This window comes from Ctenopharyngodon idella, chromosome 24 (genome assembly GCF_019924925.1).
Source record: "Ctenopharyngodon idella isolate HZGC_01 chromosome 24, HZGC01, whole genome shotgun sequence".
Classification (NCBI taxonomy): Eukaryota; Metazoa; Chordata; class Actinopteri; order Cypriniformes; family Xenocyprididae; genus Ctenopharyngodon; species Ctenopharyngodon idella.
Genome location: NC_067243.1, coordinates 23,017,370 through 23,038,648, shown reverse-complemented (window position 1 = coordinate 23,038,648; position 21,279 = coordinate 23,017,370). Strand labels below are relative to the sequence as shown.

The 21,279-nt window shown below is 40.2% G+C and overlaps 1 protein-coding gene across 1 annotated transcript; it reads right to left on the bottom strand.

Moving 5' to 3' along the window:
• Window positions 1-512: 512 nt before the first annotated feature.
• Window positions 513-18,994, bottom strand: LOC127507738 (uncharacterized). The gene is made up of 6 exons (XM_051885033.1): window positions 18,968-18,994; window positions 18,835-18,897; window positions 18,529-18,713; window positions 17,377-17,531; window positions 16,716-17,179; window positions 513-727 (listed from the first exon to the last, which is right to left on the bottom strand). The coding sequence occupies exons 2-6, from the start codon at window positions 18,848-18,850 to the stop codon at window positions 513-515; spliced, it is 1,035 nt and encodes a 344-aa protein (XP_051740993.1). The 5' UTR covers window positions 18,851-18,897; window positions 18,968-18,994.
• Window positions 18,995-21,279: the final 2,285 nt, after the last annotated feature.

Here is a 21,279-nt window from a genome sequence, read left to right as displayed (position 1 = left end):
AAGTGCATTTTAAGATGAAGGGCAAAATTTGGACAGCTTTAGAACCATGTGATTGGGCAGTATTGGGCAGAGAAATGAAAATCCATGACAAATTAGCTCACTTGAAGGTTTTATTAAAACAGCATCATAAATAACAAGTGTTATTCAAAGCAGTAAGCCTGAAACATTATAGGCATGTATGCTACTTGTACTGTAAAGACTTCTTATGTTCCTACATTACAGAGTAATGGGAGCTGGTGCTTTTTGAGTGAAAGGATCAGAATGTAATTTGTTCAGATCCACTATAACAGCGTCATACTGTTTTTTCCATTCCTCTTGTGACAGTGAAGATGGACTGGTCTCCAGGAACTTATACGCATCTTTAGTCTGCAAGCTAAAGATGCTCTTTGCATTCAGACAGGATTCACGGAAAGCTTTCCAATGCTGAAAGATTTGATGTACATAATCAATCATAGAAAAGAGTATGCAATTATGGTGAAATTATCTTATGTAAACCTACAACTGAACATTTTCTAAGTTACCCCTTTTGCTGTACGAATAGACTCCAGAAAGATCTCCTTCATTTCACTCTCCTCAATGAAGCATTCATTAGCAAAAGTTTTGTCTTTGAGAGCCTCCAGCATTACGCTCACTGATTCCCAGAACTTCTGAAGCTGAATCAGAATGTTTTGGATTTGGGAAAGGCATTTTTGTACATCATTCAGATGGACAGGGTCCGGTATTGAACCTTTAAAAACAATATGAAGCAGACATTAATTATGAGAGATCACTCTGAGGCTTATGGTGTAAATCAGGAATTGTGTCGAGCATGATTGGAAATCTTTTAAGTGAAAGAATCTTACCATTTTCTATTTGCATGCTTGCCAACTTCAACTGCATATCAGTCATCCTGACGTGGATGTTCTACTCCATGCTCATCAGGCTTGATTTCTCAATGGAGAGTTGAGACAATTCCCAGGACAGATCCTGGGTTTTTACAGCTACATCAAGGGCAGTTTTAGCATCATAAATGGATTCAACAATGGGTCCAATAAATGGTACAAGGGCAGCAAAAAAACTCAGACCATTACTTTTGGTAGAAGTCTCTTTGACATGAAGCTCATTTTTTTTTCTGTTCAATATTTGTCTCAATTTGTCCAATTTTCTCATTGTTTTTCTTCAGTTGATCTTCGAGATGTCTCACCATCATCTCCTGAGCCTCTATGTCCTTAGTAGTTTGTTTGTTTTTTTCTTCTGTCTCAGCCTTTTCAAGAATTACATCACTGGTGCAGGAAGCCACACTGTGGTTGTGTTTCTCATATCTGACGATAACAGATTTCAGCTTAAACACAGTAAATGTTCTTGATATACACTGATCCATGTTGGTTTCATCCACTGGACTTTTGGCAGTGGCCATATTAAAAGTGTTCCAGATATAATAAATCCAACAAATCTTACTACACTTTCTTATGCTAAAATTAAAATTTTAGCAACATTTTGAAACATTTTGGTTATCTACCATTTGTGCCACTTTGTCAACAATTTCATTGATCCATTTTCTGGCTTTTTGCAGGGGCTTAATAGCCAAAATGCTTTTATCCTTTTCAACAGCAACCTTCAGTGCAGGCAGCAGTGTGGAAAACAGGTTTGTAGCAAAATGTTCATTTCCAGGTTTTGGGAAATAACAATCTTATTGTACAGTACTACTCAGAGCCTGTAGTCAGGATCTGCATGAATAGGGACTCCAGTAAATGAGCGTGAAACACGGACAACTTTACGTGTGACATGAACAAGACTTTATTAACTAGACTAAACACTTAATTACTCTAACATTCACACACATACATGCATACAGTTTACCAAGGGAAAGAGAGAGTTGAAGCAGAGTATAGGAAAGCAAGAGGTTACAGCATTGTTTGAAATTCAGCAGATCAACAGCCTTGAGCAAACCATCAGTTTAGTTTTAACAGGCCCTTCTTTAAAAGGGGTAAGGATATTCAATGTATCAGATGATGAGACTAAGTTTGATACTTGCATATCTCTCCAAGTTAAATTAAAACTGTCCTGATGCGATTTGTGGAGGCTCCCGTTGAATCTTTGCTGATATTGTCTTGATGAAAGAGAACCAGTTGGATTCAGAGGATCTTTGGTGAATGGAAGGTCTAGGCTGAAGCCTGGCACAAGCTTGGGGGTTCCTTAGAAGCTTCTAACTTCTCACAGCATCATCTTAACATCAGCATTTGTCAGTAAAAGAGAAGAGAGCTTGATCTTGTGATCACTGAATATAAGGGGTGAAGATGTCACACCCTCTTAAGGTGTCCGAGCCAATAAGGAGTTGCCCCCTCGGAGGGAACTTTACGAGTCTTTGTGACTTTGGCAGGATATTAGCATAAGAAACTGGATTGGATGAATGAGAGAAGAACCTTCTAGATTCTTATAATGCTAATGTGTCACAGAGTTAGTAACATGTAGCATAAATTACCAAATAGGAAACGAAAGTTGGAGTCTGTAGATACCAAACATGCTACCAATGTAATTTCAGTTAACTGTACATTTGCAACTCTGGAACATTAATACCAAAATAGTTCAAAGGAGAGAATTAATACATAGAATAAAGCCTATAAAAGGAAAGTCATGAGATGGGAAAATTGGATACATGTTTATACATTTCCCAAGTGGTTATATAGAAAATACATAGGATTAAGAGAGTTTATTTGTCCTTCTCAGAAAGAATGAAGTCAGAGTCACTAGTCTCTGCAAAATTCTTTCTGATCGTAAAAGTACCATGTATCTGTAACAGGACACCTAGTTCTGCCTCTGTGTTAGCTACGTTTGGGATGCTAGTTGCAGTTTTAGGGGGATGGGTTCACAGAACTTTGATAGAGTGAGTTTATGGGTAATTCATTAAATATAATGAATAATTGTGTGCCTGATTGGCCCAGACGCTACAGGTTTTTACTTGTGGCTGCACACTGAAAGAAAGCAGAAATTCTTACATTGTTTATCCACGTTTCATAGTTTACATAGGAGACAACTGGCCAAAATCAATCAATCAATGAAATATGAAATACAAAAGCTCTATGACAGTTTTGATGCCATTGCCTATTGTTTATCCTTTTGATCTTTAATTCATAAAATTAGCAAAAAACTAACCTTTCATTGAAGGAAAAGAAATAACATTTATTTCACATTATGAAATAAATGTTTTTCTCCAAAACACATTGGCCACAATTATTGGCACCCTTTTATTCAATACTTTTTGCAACCTCCTTTTGCCAAGATAACAGCTCTGAGTCTTCACCTCTAATGCCTGATGAGTTTGGAGAACACCTAACAAGAGAGCAGAGACCATTCCTTCATACAGAATCTCTACAGATCCTTCAGATTCCCAGCTCCATGTTAGTGCTTCTTCTCTTCAGTTTACTCCACTCATTTTCTTTAGGGTTCAGGTCAGGGGATTGAGACAGCCGTGGCAGAAGCTTCATTTTGTGCTCAGTGACACATTTTTGTGTTGATTTTGATGTTTGTTTTGGATCATTGTCCATTGTGGCCAACATGTTTTGGAGAAAAACATTTATTTCATAATGTGATTTTCCCCCCACTTTCAATTCTTTTCCTTCAATGAAAGGTTAGATTTTTGCTAATTTTATGAATTAAAGATCAAAAGGATAAACAATGCAGATTTATTTTTATAGTCATCTTTGATCATATTTACCAACGGTGCCAATAATTCTGACCACCACTGTATATATATATATATATATATATATATATATACACACACACATATATGTGTGTGTGTGTGTGTGTGTGTGAAAACCAAATAATACATCCCTTAAAACGGAATAAAAATATAACAAATCAAGATGCTACCCTACACAGACTGCATGACTTGTAATGTAGAGTAAGTTATGTCTTAAACTATGTCATTTAAGTAATGTAGAGCGCAATGAATCGCAAGGAATGGTCTCTGCTCTCTTGTCAGGTGTTCTCCAAACTCATCAGGCATTAGAGGTGAAGACTCAGAGCTGTTATCTTGGCAAAAGGAGGTTGCAAAAAGTATTGAATAAAAGGGTGCCAATAATTGTGGCCAATGTGTTTTGGAGAAAAACATTTATTTCATAATGTGAAATAAATGTTATTTCTTTTCCTTCAATGAAAGGTTAGTTTTTTGCTAATTTTATGAATTAAAGATCAAAAGGATAAACAATGCAGATTTATTTTTATAGTCATCTTTGATTATATTTACCAACGGTGCCAATAATTATGACCACCACTGTATATATATACAGTATCTCACAGAAGTGAGTACACCCCTCACATTTTTGTAAATATTTTATAATATCTTTTCATGTGACAACACTGAAGAAATGACACTTTGCTACAATGTAAAGTAGTGAGTGTACAGCTTGTATAAGTGGTCATCTTGGAGGTGTGTTTGGGGTCGTTATCATGTTGGAATGTTGGAATGCTGGAATACTGCCCTGCGGCCCAGATCATGCCAGATCATGCTCTGCTTCAGTATGTCACATGTTGGCATTCATGGTTCCCTCAATGAACTGTAGATCCCCAGTGCTGGCAGCACTCATGCAGCCCCAGACCATGACACTCCCACCACCATGCTTGACTGTAGGCAAGACACACTTGTCTTTGTACTCCTCACCTGGTTGCCGCCACACACGTTTGACACCATCTGAACCAAATAAGTTTATCTTGGTCTCATCAGACCACAGGACATGGTTCCAGTAATCCATGTCCTTAGTCTGCTTGTCTTCAGCAAACTGTTTGCGGGCTTTCTTGTGCATCATCTTTAGAAGAGTCTTCCTTCTGGGACGACAGCCAAGCAGACCAATTTGATGCAGTGTGCGGCGTATGGTCTGAGCACTGACAGGCTGACCCCCCACCCCTTCAACCTCTGCAGCAATGCTGGCAGCACTCATACATCTATTTCCCAAACACAGCCTCTGGATATGACGCTGAGCATGTGCACTCAACTTCTTTGGTCGACCATGGCGAGGCCTGTTCTGAGTGGAACCTGTCCTGTTAAACCACTGTATGGTCTTGGCCACCGTGCTGCAGCTCAGTTTCAGGGTCTTGGCAAACTTCTTATAGCCTACGCCATCTTTATATAGAGCAACAATTCTTTTTTTCAGATCCTCAGAGAGTTCTTTGCCATGAGGTGCCATGTTGAACTTCCAGTGACCAGTATAAGAGAGTGAGAGCGATAACACCAACACTAACGAGTCACATGACACCGGGGAGAGAAAATGGCTAATTGGGCCCAGTTTGGACATTTTTACTTAGGGGTGTACTCACTTTTGTGGCCAGCGGTTTAGGCATTAATGGCTGTGTGTTGAGTTATTTTGAGGGGACCGCAAATTTACACTGTTAAACAAGCTGTACACTCACTACTTTACATTGTAGCAAAGTGTTGTCAGTGTTGTCACATGAAAAGATATAATAAAATATTTATAAAAATGTGAGGGGTGTACTCACTTCTGTGAGATACTGTATAATAATAAAAATAATAATAATAATAATAATAATATATATATATATATATATATATATATATATATATATATTATTATTATTATTATTATTATTATATATATATATATATATATTATTATTATTATTATACAGTATCTCACAGATTTATATATATATATATATAAAGAGAACAGTATGTTTATGTGAAATACGTTTAAAACATGTATCACATTCATATGAGCTTCTGTTTGCATTTTGCATTCAGCTGTTGCTCTTCACAAACTGCCACTGCATACATGACTGTGCCCAAAAGCAGGTTTGTGCAATTGTGAGCGCACATCCTGAAGCAGTCATGTCTCCTGGACATGGCATCTGTATTCCTGTATTTGCATGAGAATTCCCAGCCTACCCATTCCCAGTTCTACTATAAGATGGAAATCATGCTAATGAGGAAACCAACAACTGATTTGTGCATTTTCTCTTTGTTTTGAGATATCCATCTCAACAGGGCATGATCAGTTAAATTTTTCAATAGCCCATTTGACAGAAAGTCATTCTTGTATTATTGTTATTTTCATATGGCAGCAACTTATGGCTAACATGCTGGGTGCACCCTGCAACTTGGAAAGCACTGCTACAATCCGTTCTTCTAAGGCATCTGTTGTAGAAAAAAAACAATTATTTAAGTTTGGGGCTTGCAGGATAGGCTCGCAACAGAGGGCATGGTTCAGGTCAGTGAAGGCCTGCTCTGCTTCTTTGGTCCACTTCACCTGGTTTGGCAGGTACTTGCGGGTCAGGGGTGCGTTTCCTGTACAACGACGTAACTCGCTGCTTAACTACCATAGTACGTTTTTTCAAAATGTATTTAATCAGATTCCTTAGAATCAATATAAATCTGTTAATTGTGAAAACTATTTGATTTAATCAGCTAAAATGTATAAATATGGTTTAAATATAGCTAGCTGTGGAACAAGCCAGATTCAGTTAGTTAAATTGTATGAGATTGTTTTACATACGAATTTCGGGAAATTAAATCGTTTAGAAGTTACATTACATTATTAGCTAACTGCATTCTCCAAATTGTAATGTTGACATGCATTCTCTGTAAAGCTGCTTTGAAACGATATGTATCGTGAAAAGCGCTATACAAATAAATGTGAATTGAATTTAATTGAATAGAAGTGGAAATGATGCCGATCCACGCGCCTGCAAAATCAAAAGCAGCAGCAACCAAAGAAGAATCATTCTCCTCTCCATCTTTCATTGGAGCGGCCTGGATCGTGACCTGATAGCAAGGCAAGTTGAACAGATATTGATTCTTAAATCCCAAGAATCGATCTTTTAGTCTATACTGTTTTCAGTTGATTAATATACAAAACTTTGTAGCTTGCCTCGCCACCTCTCATTTAATAAATTGCAATAAGCTTTGTGCTGTGTTACTTTTGATATAAAACAAAGTCTCAGCTTTAAAATTCTGTCAATTTTATCATGAAATTCAAACAATAAATACCGTTTTGGCGGTCTTTAATATGGCACGACAGACGGTCTTGAGAGTTCTCAAGCCGTGTGCTCTCTTGTCTGTGTGTCTCGTTTCATGTCGGGCACGTGGTGTTCGGATCCCGGCACTCATGTCTGGTTCGGTTTCAGTTTCGTGTCGAGGTTTGGACACTCGCACTCCCTGTTCTGTCTTTATTGTGAGCGCACAGTTTGTGTACTTTCACTCGCCGTGCGGTCTTACCTCGTACCAGCACATGCTCCAATTTAAGATCTTGAGCTCCCTCTGTCAAGAAGGGACTGACCTGAGGGAGTTTGCCGTGGAGTTCAATGATTCAGCTCTCAAGGACATTTTAATTATGCCCTTGATGAACCCCAGATCTGGTGGGGTATGAGGGGCCTGCAGCACCTGACTTTTGGGCAAGTAGTAGATTTCCTTGAGTTCTAAGGGCATCCTCCTGCTGCAGCCTTCGTTAAGGCGGCCGAAGACGCTGCAGAGCCCCCAGAGATGGCCAAAGATTCTGCAGCGCCCCCAGAGGCTGCTGAAGATGCTGCAGCACACCCAACGCGGTAAGCTCAATGCGACCGCCTCCCCCTCACAAATGAAGGAAGAGGAGGAAGAAGGCTTCCTCTGTTCCTCAAGGCCCGGAGGCCGTCCTAGAGCCCGCTGTAGGCTGTCCCAGAGCCCACTGTAGGCCCGGAGGCCATCCCAGAGCCCCCTGTAGGCCTGGAGGCCTTCCCAGAGTCCACTGCTGGCCTGGAGGCCACCCCAGAGGCCATCCCAAGCTCCTTGCCCTGCTGGCGCCACCCAAGCTCCTTGCACTGCTGGCTCTGCCTAACACAATGATGCCTGCACTGTCGGCTCCGCCAGTGCTGCCTACCAAGCCAGTTCTGTCCTTGCTACCTGACCTGCTTGCTCCGCCCAAGCACCCAGTACCACCCTGGCCCTCAGCCAGGACTCCAGACCTGCTGGAGCCGCCTGGTTTGTCCCTCCAGCACCGCCCTGGCCCTCAGCCAAGACTCCACACCGGCCAGAGTCCCCCTGGTCTGTCCCTCTGGTCCTGCCCTGGTTTTCTGCTAGGGTTCCTGATTGGCCGGAGTCTCCCTGGTCTGTTCATCCGGCTCCTCCCTGGCCCTCAGCCAGGACTCCAGACCGGCCAGAGTCCCCCTGGTCTGTCCCTCTGGTCCTGCCCTGGTTTTCTGCTAGGGTTCCTGATTGGCCGGAGTCTCCCTGGTCTGTTCATCCGGCTCCTCCTTGGCCCTCAGCCAGGACTCCAGACCTACCCAAGCCTCCCTGGCTCAACCCTCCCGTCCTTCCCTGGTAATCTGCCTGGACTCCAGACCCATCTAAGACTGCTGTCATGTTCCTGCTGGCTCTGACTTGGCTCTCCTCCCTCCCTCCCCTCTTTGTTTCTGTGTATTGTTCTTTTTGTCTTGTATTGTCATGTTAGTGTGCTGGTCTTGTGTTTTTCATGTTATGTTTCTGTCTTGTGTTCGGTGCCAGGGGGTGTCTCTTTAGAGGGGGGGTAGTGTCAGGGTTCTGTCACTTCTGTCTAGTTTATTTCTTGGTTTTGTGACAGAGCTGTGACACTCCCGTTTTTGTCCTGTCTTTGCGTGAGTGTACGGCCTCGAGAGTTCTCAAGCCGTGCGCTGTCTTGTCTGTTTTTTATTGTTTCATGTTGGGTGCGTGGTGTTCGGATCCCGGCACTCATGTCTGGTTCAGTTTTGTGTCAGGGTTCGGACACTCACGCTCCCTGTTCTGTCTTTATTGTGAGCACACAGATTGTGTGTACTTTCACTCACCTTGCGCTCTTGTCTCGTGTTTTGTGAGTGCCTGGTTTGTTCCTATTGGCCAGGTGCTCCTGTGTTGTTGTGTTCTGTGTAGCACATGGTGCACATGTGTGTTTGTGTTATGTTTTGTCTTGTGCTGTGTAGGATGCAGTTTGTTTTTCACTGGCTGTGTGCTCATGTTATCTTGTTTTGTGTGGCTTATGAGTTTTCTTATTAGCTGCATGTTCATGTCTCCTTTTGTGTGAGCACATGCTTTGTGTTTTTGTCATGTTTGGTGTGAGCACATGGCTTATCATGTGTTTCCTTGTCCCATGTGCTCTCCTGTCTATTGTCTTGACCCCACCCATCTTGTTACATGATTATTGGTTTATTTTCCCAACCTGTCCTCCCTCATTACCTGCCTTGTTTGCTTCCTATTTATTCTCCTTGGGTTTGCAGTCCTGTGCTGGATCGTTGTCATTGTTTCCCTTCCATGTGGTATCTCAAGTCAAGTCTATTCAAGTCTAGTCAAGTCAAGTCAAGTCCAGTGTGTTTTCCCCTCTGGGTAGTTTTTGTTCGTGTTTTGTTTTATTTTTATATTTAAATAAAAGCATATTTCTCCTGCGATTGAGTCCTCGCTACATCCCTTCACCCACAAACAGTTTAACAGTTTAAAAATTAAGACAAATGTAACGATTTAACGAATTAGCTCAAATTATGGGTGAAATATATTTATAACTAATCATAACGCGTTATGATTAATTATAATATAAATCGACCAAAAAGGGAATTATGTAATCATGTAATTATGATAATCAGTTACAACAGATTATAACCAATTATGTATGTATATATATATATATATATATATATATATATATATATATATATATATATATATGGTCTAGAATTAGTTCTAGTTTTAGAAATACTTCAGAAAAACTGATCTATTTTGTCCAGCAAAATTATCAGTCTGATTATGCTTATCAGCTCTTAAAAGGAATTTTCCTCTGGCCATGAGGAAAATCTCTGATCTAAGTACTTACAAAAGCATAAACGAAATCAAATGTTGAAGTGACTTGGTTTCATAAATGAGCAGCAACAGAGACAATAAAAGTATAAATATAATGGATTTAATAGATACGAACTACAAATATATGACTAAAATATAACAAAGGAACATACTTAGAATAAAACGAAAGTAAAGTCAAGAAAACAGCGGTGATCAAAGAAATGGCAAATTACAAACAGTTAAAACCTTTGAGAGCCAGCAAGGTAACTCAAAACTTACACATGGAGCTTAAAACACGTTGAAAGAAATAGTTCTGTACTTGCATAGGTTTAGGTGCTGTGGTTACTTTGCCTTTCTGCAGGAGTTTCAGTGCGTGCAAGCTGGAGCGATTGGTCCTTTTTCCGAGGAAGGATCTTCGGCGGGATTTTCGAACAAGATTTTAACTTAAGAGTAAGATGGCCGGAAAATAAGAAAGGAAGAGTCCGTCTCATAGGTAATGAAGAGTGAAGGCTTCGGGTGAAGGCAACGGATGAAGAAGACTCAACGATGATAGACGTTTGTCGTTGTCTTTTAGAGACAAACAAGCCAAAACACCTCCTTGGATGCGCCAGCCAGTGGCGAGGGTGCAATTTTGGCAGGCAAACTTTTTCTTTGTCTCCATTTACGACCTAATTTGCATAGTATCTGGAGTGTCAGATCTGAGTACATTTTCTTCGAAGTACTATTAAAAATAGAAAAATGCATTTTACAGTAACGTAACATACCTTGTTAATTAGAACATTTGGAGAGGTTTCAAACAAAACTAAACACGATAGGTGGAAAAGACATTAAGAAAGACATACAGTGTTATACTTGAATATAACGTTTAGAGTAAAACTAACACAACTACAGTCGTAACTAAGCTTCTAAAATATGGATACATGCATACACACTGGATACAACAAAAGGGTACACTTTGGCATAGTCATATTTTGAGGCTACAGGTAAATACAGTCTCCATGTGTATGTGTGTGTGTGTCTGTATGTGTGTGTGTGTGTGATGTGTATTGGGGTTTTTGGAATTCAGGCCTGTTTTAGGGTAATTCGATCCGAGGTGACAAAGATCTTTGTGAAGTCAAGGAGGGAGAGTTTTATGGATATCTGAGTTGTCTCACACCTCACAGCTGAGCTGTCGGATAAGCCATAAACTTCAGCCAAGCCGGAGCCTAAGTGAGATATACAGGAGAGGTTCGAAAGGTTAAAAGCTTTTCGAATTCAAAATTGTTTTGATGATCCTGATCCTGCGCAGACGCTACACAAACATCAAGCGCAATTGAATCCTGAGGTGTCGAAGTGTGACTCAATGAAGATATGGAGACACTCATCAAAGAATATGTAGTGAGTGTAAGTCAACCTACTTTCTTCACATTATGAATGTCTTATGGATATACAGAGCTGGAAAAAAATTAAGAGACCACTGCAAAATCAGCAGTTTCTCTGGATTTATTATGTATATATATATATATATATATATATAGAGTATTAATTGTACAACATTTCTTCCAAATTTTAAATAATAATATTGTCATTTAGAGCATTTATCTGCAGAAAAAGACAACTGGTCAAAATAATGAAAAAAGATGCCATGTTTTCAGACCTTGAATAATACAATTTTCAATCACAGCTTTCATGTGTGTGTAAGGACGCTGAGGCGGCATTAGAATCCATGTGCAGTGTTTAATGTATCCACAGCAAACAAATCCAAAACAGCAGGCAAATAATCGTAAACGTGAGGCAGGCAGAGGTACAAACACAATAAGGCAGTCCAAACCAGGCAACAGAACAGTGGGCAATCCAAAAGGCAGTAAACAGGTGAAACAGGCAATGATCATACACAATAAGGCAAATAATAGCAATGGGTAAACGCTCGGTAAGGCAGACAGGCTGGCAATACTTCGCAAGGTACAAGGAGCAAGGCCATGCTTAAATGTCCACCAAACAGGAAGTAACCAGTGAAGCAGAGGGAGCGGCATACAGTCAGTACTCGGGAGAGGGCTCCCTCTGCTGGCGTGGCGTTACAGTGTGTTGGCATGCTCCCTATTAGTCGGTCACATTGCTGTTGGGCGACTTTATGCCACAGGTAAAAAAAATTCAAGCAGCTTGGCTTTATTTAAAGTGCATATTGCAGGTTAAAAAATTTTTTTGATATGAATATATAACCTCATACGAAAATACCATATGAAAAGGTACTGCAGGATTTAAAAATGTTTTGCATGACATAAGGGCACGAATTTAGTAGATAATGTGACAGTCTCTGTAGAAACCGTTTTTTTTTCAGCGTCGCGTCATTTTACCTCATGAGAGGGAGTCATTCGCCGAGCTCTGTGTTGACTGCAGAGTAGGTTGGTATTCAGTAACAGCGGTCGTGAATCAATGTGTTTTCGGTAGTTTTTGTATTTTGATTTATCATCGTCATGGCAAATTATTGTGTTTGCGGAGGTTGCACAAACTCCAGCCTGTAAGGACATCGAGTCCACAGGTTTACTAACAAGAAAAAGGACGGTGCTATCTTCCGTGCCGGGGTGTGTTTTGTGCAGGTGAAGAGACGGGACTTCACTTCTGCATCTGCTACGAATGCATTCACTTTAGGATTATCATCCCGGCGATATGATGGAGTTCAACATTGTAATACTACTGTAAATTATGATATTAAATGAATAAACTTACACACACGATGCTTCTTCACCGTTTTTTCGTGAATCAGTTTCAACACTGATGAATACAAATTATGCATACAAATGCATACAGTCTCACACTCACACATAAGTTTTGAATTATTTGCTGGTAATGTAAATACTCCAATTTGATTCATGCCATGTATGTACATTCAAGTTCACTCAACTACATAGTCACGACGTCATATGCATCCTCACACTATCAGTAAATGGGCACGGAATAAACATAACTCAGAATTAATGAATAAAGCATAACATGAAGTACATTCAATAAGACACACTGTCAGGGGGACAATAAGACTCCCCGGCGGGAGACATGATGGTCATGGATCCGTCAGAGATGCAGCTCGATGAAAACGTGAATTGCGCACCGTAAGTCTTGTTTTTGTTTTTTTGTTTTTTTTACATTTGCTAACTACCAAATCAGTCGTAATGAGAAACCGATATATCACATAACGTTAGTGTGGACGGGTATTAATGAGTGTGACAGGCTATGCCTGATCAAAGTTTATTAGTTTCTGTTATTAGTAATCAATACTCCTAGATGACCAATACTAGCTTTGCTATTGCCTGATACATGATAATAATCTGTACAATATTGTGATCTGAGCACAGTGTTACATATCGTTAGCAAATATCTACAAGCTGATAATGGTCTCCACTGCTTCTCCTCACCACAGCTCAATTTGTCTCTTTTGACCATTATTCTGTCTAATCCTGGCCTGTCCCTGCTCTCTTGGCTGCATAGCAGGCTAATTATGGCTGTGGTCTGTTATACGAGTATGAATAAACATTTATAATTTCCTCAGCGTCCAAACTGTCATTGCGATCCATTGTTTTCCTATTGTTTATATTGACCGCACTCCCTCCCGTTACGTCACTTCCGATTTGGCATTTTTCAGATGCGGAAGTAAAATTTTCTCACATAAAATGACTCCAGAAGCCTAAGTAGCGTATTTATATGTGTATTTTAAAGAAAATCTAGTTCCTACAATATTTTTCTATACATAGAATCACTAAAGCTCTAACCTGCAATATGCCCTTTAATGGCTGATGACCCTCTTGCTTACATTCCAGAGGTTTTCAGTGGGGTTCAGGTCTGGAGATTGTGGATCTTGATCTGGTGGTCCTCCATTCATAGCATGAGGCTTAGCACGAGCAAAGGGCTAGACTTAGTACAGAAACCGTGAGTAGTAGTACAGAAACCTCTGCTTGGAGACAGCCTTTCAATTCTCCTGGCATCCGTAACAAACAAAGAGCTGGTTCTGTCTATGTAAGTGCGGAGGGCATGTACTGGACAGAGCAGCGCCAGGGCTGGGTCTGCCTCCTCTGAGGGCAGCGCTTGCAGATTCGCTACCTGGTCCCTGAAGGGAGTGGTAGAAACCTGGGCACGTATCCAGGCCGGGGCCTCAAGATCACGTGACAGTTGGCCGGCCTGAATTCCAGGCACGCTTCGTCAACTGAAAATGCCTGCAGGTCCTCAACCATCTTAACAGATGCCAAAGCCGTCAGGAGTGCAGTTTTTAAAGAAAGAAACTTCAGCTCCACTGAGAGCAAGGGCTGGAAGGGAGCTCTCTGCAGTGCAGACAGAACAACTGTGAGGTCCCAAGAGGGTACCTGTTGAGGGTGAGGTGGATTAAGCCTTCCAGCCCCTTTCAGGAACCTGATGATCAGGTCGTGCTTCCCGACAGACTTACCGTCAATGAGATTGTGGTGAGCTGCGATGGTAGTCATTATAGACCGTCAGAGTAGAAGAAGACAGACTTCGTTCAAACCCTTCTTGAAAGAAGGAGAGCACAGACCCGATCAGGCATTTCTAGGGGTCTTCTTGACGAGAAGAACACCACGTGACAAAAAGGTTCCACTTCAAAGCATAGGCCTGTCTAGTAGACGAAGCTCTAGCCGAAGTGATAGTAGCTACCACCTGAAGTGGCAAGGTACTTAATCCCACACATGCAGGTTCCAAAGATCGGGACGCGGGCGCCAGAGGGTGCCCTCTCTCTGGAAAAGAAGGACTTTCCTCAGGGGAATAGGCCAGGGAGGGGCTGTCGCAAGGAGTACAAGTTCAGGGAACCAGGTCCGGCCAGGCCAATAGGGCGCAACCATAAGGGCCTGCTCCTCAACCACCCTGTTTTTGCAAAGTGTCTGTGTGAGAAGGCTCACTGGGGGAAACACATACTTGCGAAGGCCCCGCAGCCAGCTGTGTGCCAGTGCATCCGTGCCGAGGGTCCTGAGAACAACTGGCAGTGGGAAGTTCACTTCTATCTTTGAACAGGATTTATTTCCAGGTAAAACTGTATACTCAAAATGTGCCTTTGACTCTCATTTATATTGTTAACTAAATTCTAAATAAACTACAAAATAAAATATTTTGTCCTCATGTTCTTAGTCTCCTCACACATACCTGGCTAAAAAGGCTCATTATGTGGCTCATTATGCAGGTCTTTGTCTCCTCAGGTGTGAATCACAGCATTATTCAGGATTATTCACGCCCCCATGCATACTGTCTTTCAAAACAAAAAGTGTCTTGCAAAATTTAAATCAATATATTGTTTTATGCGAATGAGTAGGTTGATTTTCACATAATTTTGAAGCAAAAAATCTTGTGGACACATATTTCAAGTATGGGTAGATATATATTTACAAGAATTTGGTTGCACCACTTGACAAAAAAGTGAATGAATTTTGAAATGCTGTGTAACAACTGAAACTTGTTTACATATTGTTCATGATTCAAAAATATGCATTAAATCAGTTTTGAAAAGATTTTTTAAAAATACCTTTTTTGAAGCTTTAATTGCTTAATGAACCATATAACAAAACCTGTTGGAAAAACATTACAATAAACGTGTATTTTCGTTAGTGTATTTGTACATCTACAGCTGAAAGTGTTCTAAAATCATTAGAGAATACAACTGTAGTTTTGATGTTAGTATTTACTTTTATTAAATGCATTACTAGAAAAAAATGCAGTGCTTTATACTGCAGTAAAGTTGAATTGTTTGGCTAAGGTAAGAGTGTGTTTAGATCACTGTGTTAACTGTTTTGAGGACAGTTGAATTACATTAAAGAAATGTGTCAAATTGATTGAGAAAAACAGTTTTTTAATTGTAATATAGTTAATTATTACAGGTTTGTGTAAAAATCTGATTACGTAACTCAAGTTACTTGTAATGCATTACCCCCAATACTGCTTATATATATATCTGTCTTATATCTGCCAAGCAGTAAGACATGATATAAATTTCATGTATATTTATACACTCATGTTCTCTTGTTCATGCTCTGGACATGTCCGTGTTATGCTATTTGCGTTGAGTCTTTGTTATATGCATTTGGATGAACAATCTCTGCATGACAGTATCCAGTATCCAAAATAAATAAATACTTTTTTCTTTTCTTTTCTTTTTTTACTTTTTCTTTTTTTTTCTCTCTTTATATTTTTGAATTTCAAAGCAATTTAATCACAGAGGGAACGGAAAAATGGCATGAGAGAAATGAAAATCCATGACAAATTAGCTCACTTAAAGAAGGTTTTATTAAAACAGCATCATAAGTAAGTGTTATTCAAAGCAGTAAGCGTGAAACATTATAGGTATGTACTGGAAAGACTTCTTATGTTTCTACATTACTGAGTAATGGGAGCTGGTTCTTTTGGAGTGAAGGGATCAAGATTTATTTTGTTCAGATCCACTATAACAGCGTCATACTGTTTTTTCCACTCCTCTGGTGACAATGTAGATGGGCTGGTCTCCAGGAATTTATACGCATCTTTAGTCTGCAAGCTAAAGATGCTCTTTGCATTCAGACAGGATTCACCGAAGGCTTTCCAATGCTGAAAGATTTGATGTACATAATCAATCATAAAAAAGAATATGCAATTAAGGTGAAATTAACTTCTGTAAACCTGTAACTGAACATTTCCTAAGTTACCCCTTTTGCTGTACGAATAGAATCCAGAAAGACCTCCTTCATTTCACTCTCCTCAATGAAGTGTTCATTAGCAAAAGTCTCATCTTTGAGAGCCTCCAGCATTACACTCACTGATTCCCAGAACTTCTGAAGCTGAATCAGAATGTTTTGGATTCGGGAAAGGCATTTTTGTACATCATTCAGATGGACAGGATCCGGTATTGAACCTTTAGAAACAATATGAAGCAGACATTAATTTGAGAGATCACTCTGAGGCTTATGGTGTAAATCAGGAATTGTGTTGAGCATGATTGGAAATCTTTTAAGTGAAAGAATCTTACCATTTTCTATTTTCATGCTTGCCAACTTCAACTGCATATCAGTCATCCTGACATGGATGTTCCACTCCATGCTCATCAGGCTTGATTTCTCAATGGAGAGTTGAGACAATTCGCTGGTCAGAATCTGGGTTTTTGCAGCTACACCAGGGGCAGTTTTAGCATCACAAATGGATTTAACAAGGGGTCCAACAAATGGTACAAGGGCAGCAAAGATACTCAGACCATTACTTTTGGTAGAAGTGTCTTTGACATGATTATACAGCTCAGCGTTTTTCTGTGCAATATTTGCATCAATTTGTCTAATTTTCTCATTGTTTTTCTTCAGTTGATCTTCGAGATCCCTCACCGCCGTCTCCTGAGCCTGTATGTCCTTATTAGTTTGTTCTTTTTTTTTTTCTGTCTCAGCCTTTTCAAGAATTACATCACTGGTGCAGGAAGCCACACTGTGGTTGTGTTTCTCATATCTGACAATAACAGATTTCAGATTAACCATCAGTTAAACACAGCAAATGTTCTTGATATACACTGAACCATGTTGGTTTCATCCAGAGGACTTTTGGCAGTGGCCATATTAAAAGGTGTTGCAAAGATGATAAATCCAACAAATCTTAAAACACTTTATGTTAAATTAAAATTTTAGCAACATATTGAAACATTTTACCTGTCTACCATCTGTCCCACTTTTTCAACAATTTCCATGATCCATTGTCTGGCTTTTTCCAGGGACTTAATAGCCAAAATGCTTTTATCCTTTTCAACAGCAATCATCAGCGCAGGCAGCAGCGTGGAAACCAGGTTTTTACTTGTGGCCGCACACTGAAAGACAGCAGAAATGCTTACATTGTTTATCCACATGTTTCATAGTTTACATAGGAAACACCTGCTCAAAATAAATCAATCGATGAAATACAAAAGCTCTATGACACTTTAATGCCATTGCCTATTGTGTGTCTCGTGACCAGTTCAAAGATTAGGCTCAGTTGAAATGCCAATCAAGAGTGAAATAAGTGCAGTCAAGATGGACAGTTCTCTGAGAGTTTTGGTAGTTCAAAACGGCTCACCAAAGCCAACATTCTGGAAAAGTTTGTGTCAGCTGATAAACTGGTGCCATTAGTCCATGATGATTGTGGGATAGGTGGGTTTGCTCTTGGGATCTGCCTTCTCATTCATTCCTTCACTCTGTCAGGGTGAAGTGATCTGTATGGTATAAAACGCTATATACATATAAACTTGAGTAGCGTGCCAAATTGCAGATCTGGCGGAAACATATCCACATTTCTGTGATCAGAAGCTTTCTTAACCACTCTTTTCTCATCATTTTCATTTTTATTGTGTGGATGTTGTGTTATGGAGAGATAGAGTGTAGCGCATTTTTTAATACTCATCTAAACACTGCAGATTTCTTGCCAGTATTTAAAATTACTGTATGACTGCCATTTTTCTTGTTGAAGAGAATAGTGGACTCATTAACCATGACCGTAAACAGATCTGTATAACAATGCACTATTCTCTTGGACAGACAGTAGTACACTCTTAAAGATAACGGTTCTTTATTGGCATCTATGGTTCCATCAAGAACATTTAAAATCCATTGAACTTTTTCTTTGCACAAATGGTTCTAGTGGTAACAGGTTCTTTAGATTTTTTAAATATTCTTCACATGGCTCTTTTAAGAACTGTTCACTGCAAGATTCTTTGGTTAACCAAAAATGGTTCTTCTATGTATATTGCTGTGAAAACCTACAATTGGCGTCTTTATTTTTAAGAGTGTTAGTGGATATAGGTTGCAATGGCTCAAGAACATTGGCTTTACCTTCAGCAGAAGAGCCTCCGAGGACCCAAAGAGAAGCTGAGTTTCAACAGCACGCTCTCGGAGAACCCTCTCCAACTTGGGGAACTTAGCCAGACAGAGGTAAGAGAGATGGTAGAGCAAAGCTGTACGCTGAGCAGATGGAAGAAGCTCCGTAACAAAGTCGGGGCTACTTGCGACCATAATTTCTGTAGAATTACAAATGTGATAGTTACAACTTGATGGTTTAGTGCAGACTTGTGTCAATTATTAACAACATAACAAATGTGAGAGGTTTACGTTTTATTAGTGAAAAACAATTTTACTCACCTTGGCTGTCCGACATTTTATTTCTTTTCTTTTTTGTCTGTAAAGGAAGTACCTGAAAAACACAAAAACAACAACACCATCATGAGACAAGAATAAAAAAAACAATGGATGGGAGAGGCCAATAAAAGTTACCTGTAAGACGAATGAACCTCTAAGCAATGTAATTGACTGTATCAGCATGGGGAATTTATACTCTATGGCGCCTCCTTAAAATTGTTCGTCATGTACAACTAACATTAATCAGTACAATCAAACCTTGTACTATATAGCCTTGGGGGATCTCTGTGGTCTGGCAGGGTGAGACTTGAATTTTTAACATTCCTCTTGCCTGTGATGTTGAAATGTAGAAATCACACATTCTTATATGCCTTAAAGGAAGAATTATTGAGCTATACCTTTACTTTTAAAGACATAATTTTCTCAAATAAATCAAACTGTTTTATTCTATTTTTATTCCATTTTAAGGGATGCATTATTTGGTTTTCACACACATATAAAGAGAACAGTATGTTTATGTGAAATACATTTAAAACATGTATCACATTCATATGAGTATCTGTTTGCATTTCTGCAACAGTTTTAACAGCAGTTGCTCTTCACAAAATGCCATTGCATACATGATTATGCCCAAAAGCAGGTTTGTGCAATTGTGAAATTCTAAGGTTTGCAGGTCCAGATTGGCCATCGGGAGCCCCAGGAGTATTCCTGGGGTCCTGACGAGTAGGCCAGTTGTCTATAAGCAAGTAGTGTTTTGTGGATAAGCATTGTTTTTGCTTGCATATTTCTATATTTAACACATATGTTAATTTATTCTAAAACTTTTAATTATAAAATGAATACATGATTTATTGTAATATACAATTAAAACTACCTCATTTCTTTTGCACATTCTGTTGAAAGTAGAAAAGCTCCAGCGTAGGTTTTACCAGAAAGACTCTAATGCCATGTCATTCATTGTTAAATAATTAGATCTATAGTCAATCACAGCACGACACCTTATATAAAAACTCAGTCTTACTCTACTATCTGCTGCTCGTACGTGTCGTGGCTGACGTTCCGCTTGCAGCTCACCGTGTCGCAAAAAGCACTTGTTGACTTTGAAATCACTGATTCAGACGAAGATCCTGCTCTGCCTACTCCTCCGGCCATGCGCCAAAGCTCCCGCATTCAAACGCGGGAATCTCGTGGCTGCATTAGAGGCTGTTGGCATTCCGATCAACAGTGAGATTTCATGCAAAGATCTTTTCTTGGCTTTCAACACCCTGGGTAACCCTCCTACTTCATCTACCAATGTCAGTCCGGCTGTCCCGACGACATCAGCCCAACCTAAACATACCAGTGAGACGCGGACTGCCAAGTCATCTTCACCACCCGACAGGCTAAAAGATATAAATCTTCTGCACCAACTCCACCACCTTCCCCGAGCCTCGAAGCAGAACGTCCCAATGCCAATCTAATCAAAGCAGTCATAGGACTTTCTGACCAGTGTTGCGCAGTTTTCCCACGGAATTGGGCTACTTTTACACTGTTGCCGTGGGTTGTTTTTCGCGGGTTGAATCGACTCAAAATAACATGATATTTTGCCCCTGGAATGTGAATTTTACCAGGAGAGCCCCGTCAAAAACGCGTTTTTTACCCCCCGGAAAGTGATTTTTACCGTGGGACCCCCCTGAAACGCGATTGGGCTAGTTTTGGGCTAGTTTTGAGGAGCAATTGGGCGGGTTTTGGCAACCCTGTTTCTGACACCATTGAAGGCTTCGAAACTAGACTAGGAGTTTTCGAGTCTGCTTTTTCTACCCTCACACCTGGAATATCCCTGCCTACGACACCATCAAGTTCATTCCAAGTTCATTCATTTTCTGGTCCCTCTACGGCTCCTTCCACGTCTTCTACCACACCAGCCTCAGCTCCATTCATGCATCAGATTTCTTCTCAAGATGCTCCCGCTCCACCATCCACGGCATATTATAACCTTTCCACAGCCTTACCAGAGCAAGTATTTTTTAGGCATTTTGTTCCTCCTGCTGTTGCTTCTGTCTCACAAAAATTGAGATTGGAAAGGACATTAATTTGGCTGCCTTGCTGCTCCCTTCGCAAATAAACAACCGGCAAATGGTTGACTGTGGCGACACGGCAGTATTATTTAGGCCCTTCACATAATATAGCCGATAGCTGATCGTCACGCACATGAGCTATCATGGCTCTCCTTTCGAAATGAGCTATCATGGCTTTCAAACAATGTGGCCTGCCTCGACCTCTTTGCCTGTTCCAGTTTACCCTGTCTGCCGCCTGCCTCGACCCTCTGCCTGTTACTTGGTTTATGATTCCTGTATTGCCCTTGTTGTTGAATAAACTGCAAATGGATCAATACTCTTCTGAGTCGTTACAGTATGCAATATGCCACAGTAGGAGTTGGGAGGAACATCTTCACCATCTAGAGGCTGT

What these genes read in the sequence shown, in the direction of transcription:
- LOC127507738 (XM_051885033.1), bottom strand. An exon ending in GTGGGACAGATGGTAGACAG is followed by an intron (nt 17,180 to 17,376) that starts GTAAAATGTTTC and finishes TGTTATTGTCAG; the next exon opens with ATATGAGAAACACAACCACA. An exon ending in AAGCATGAAAATAGAAAATG is followed by an intron (nt 728 to 16,715) that starts GTAAGATTCTTT and finishes TTGTTTTTAAAG; the next exon opens with GTTCAATACCGGACCCTGTC.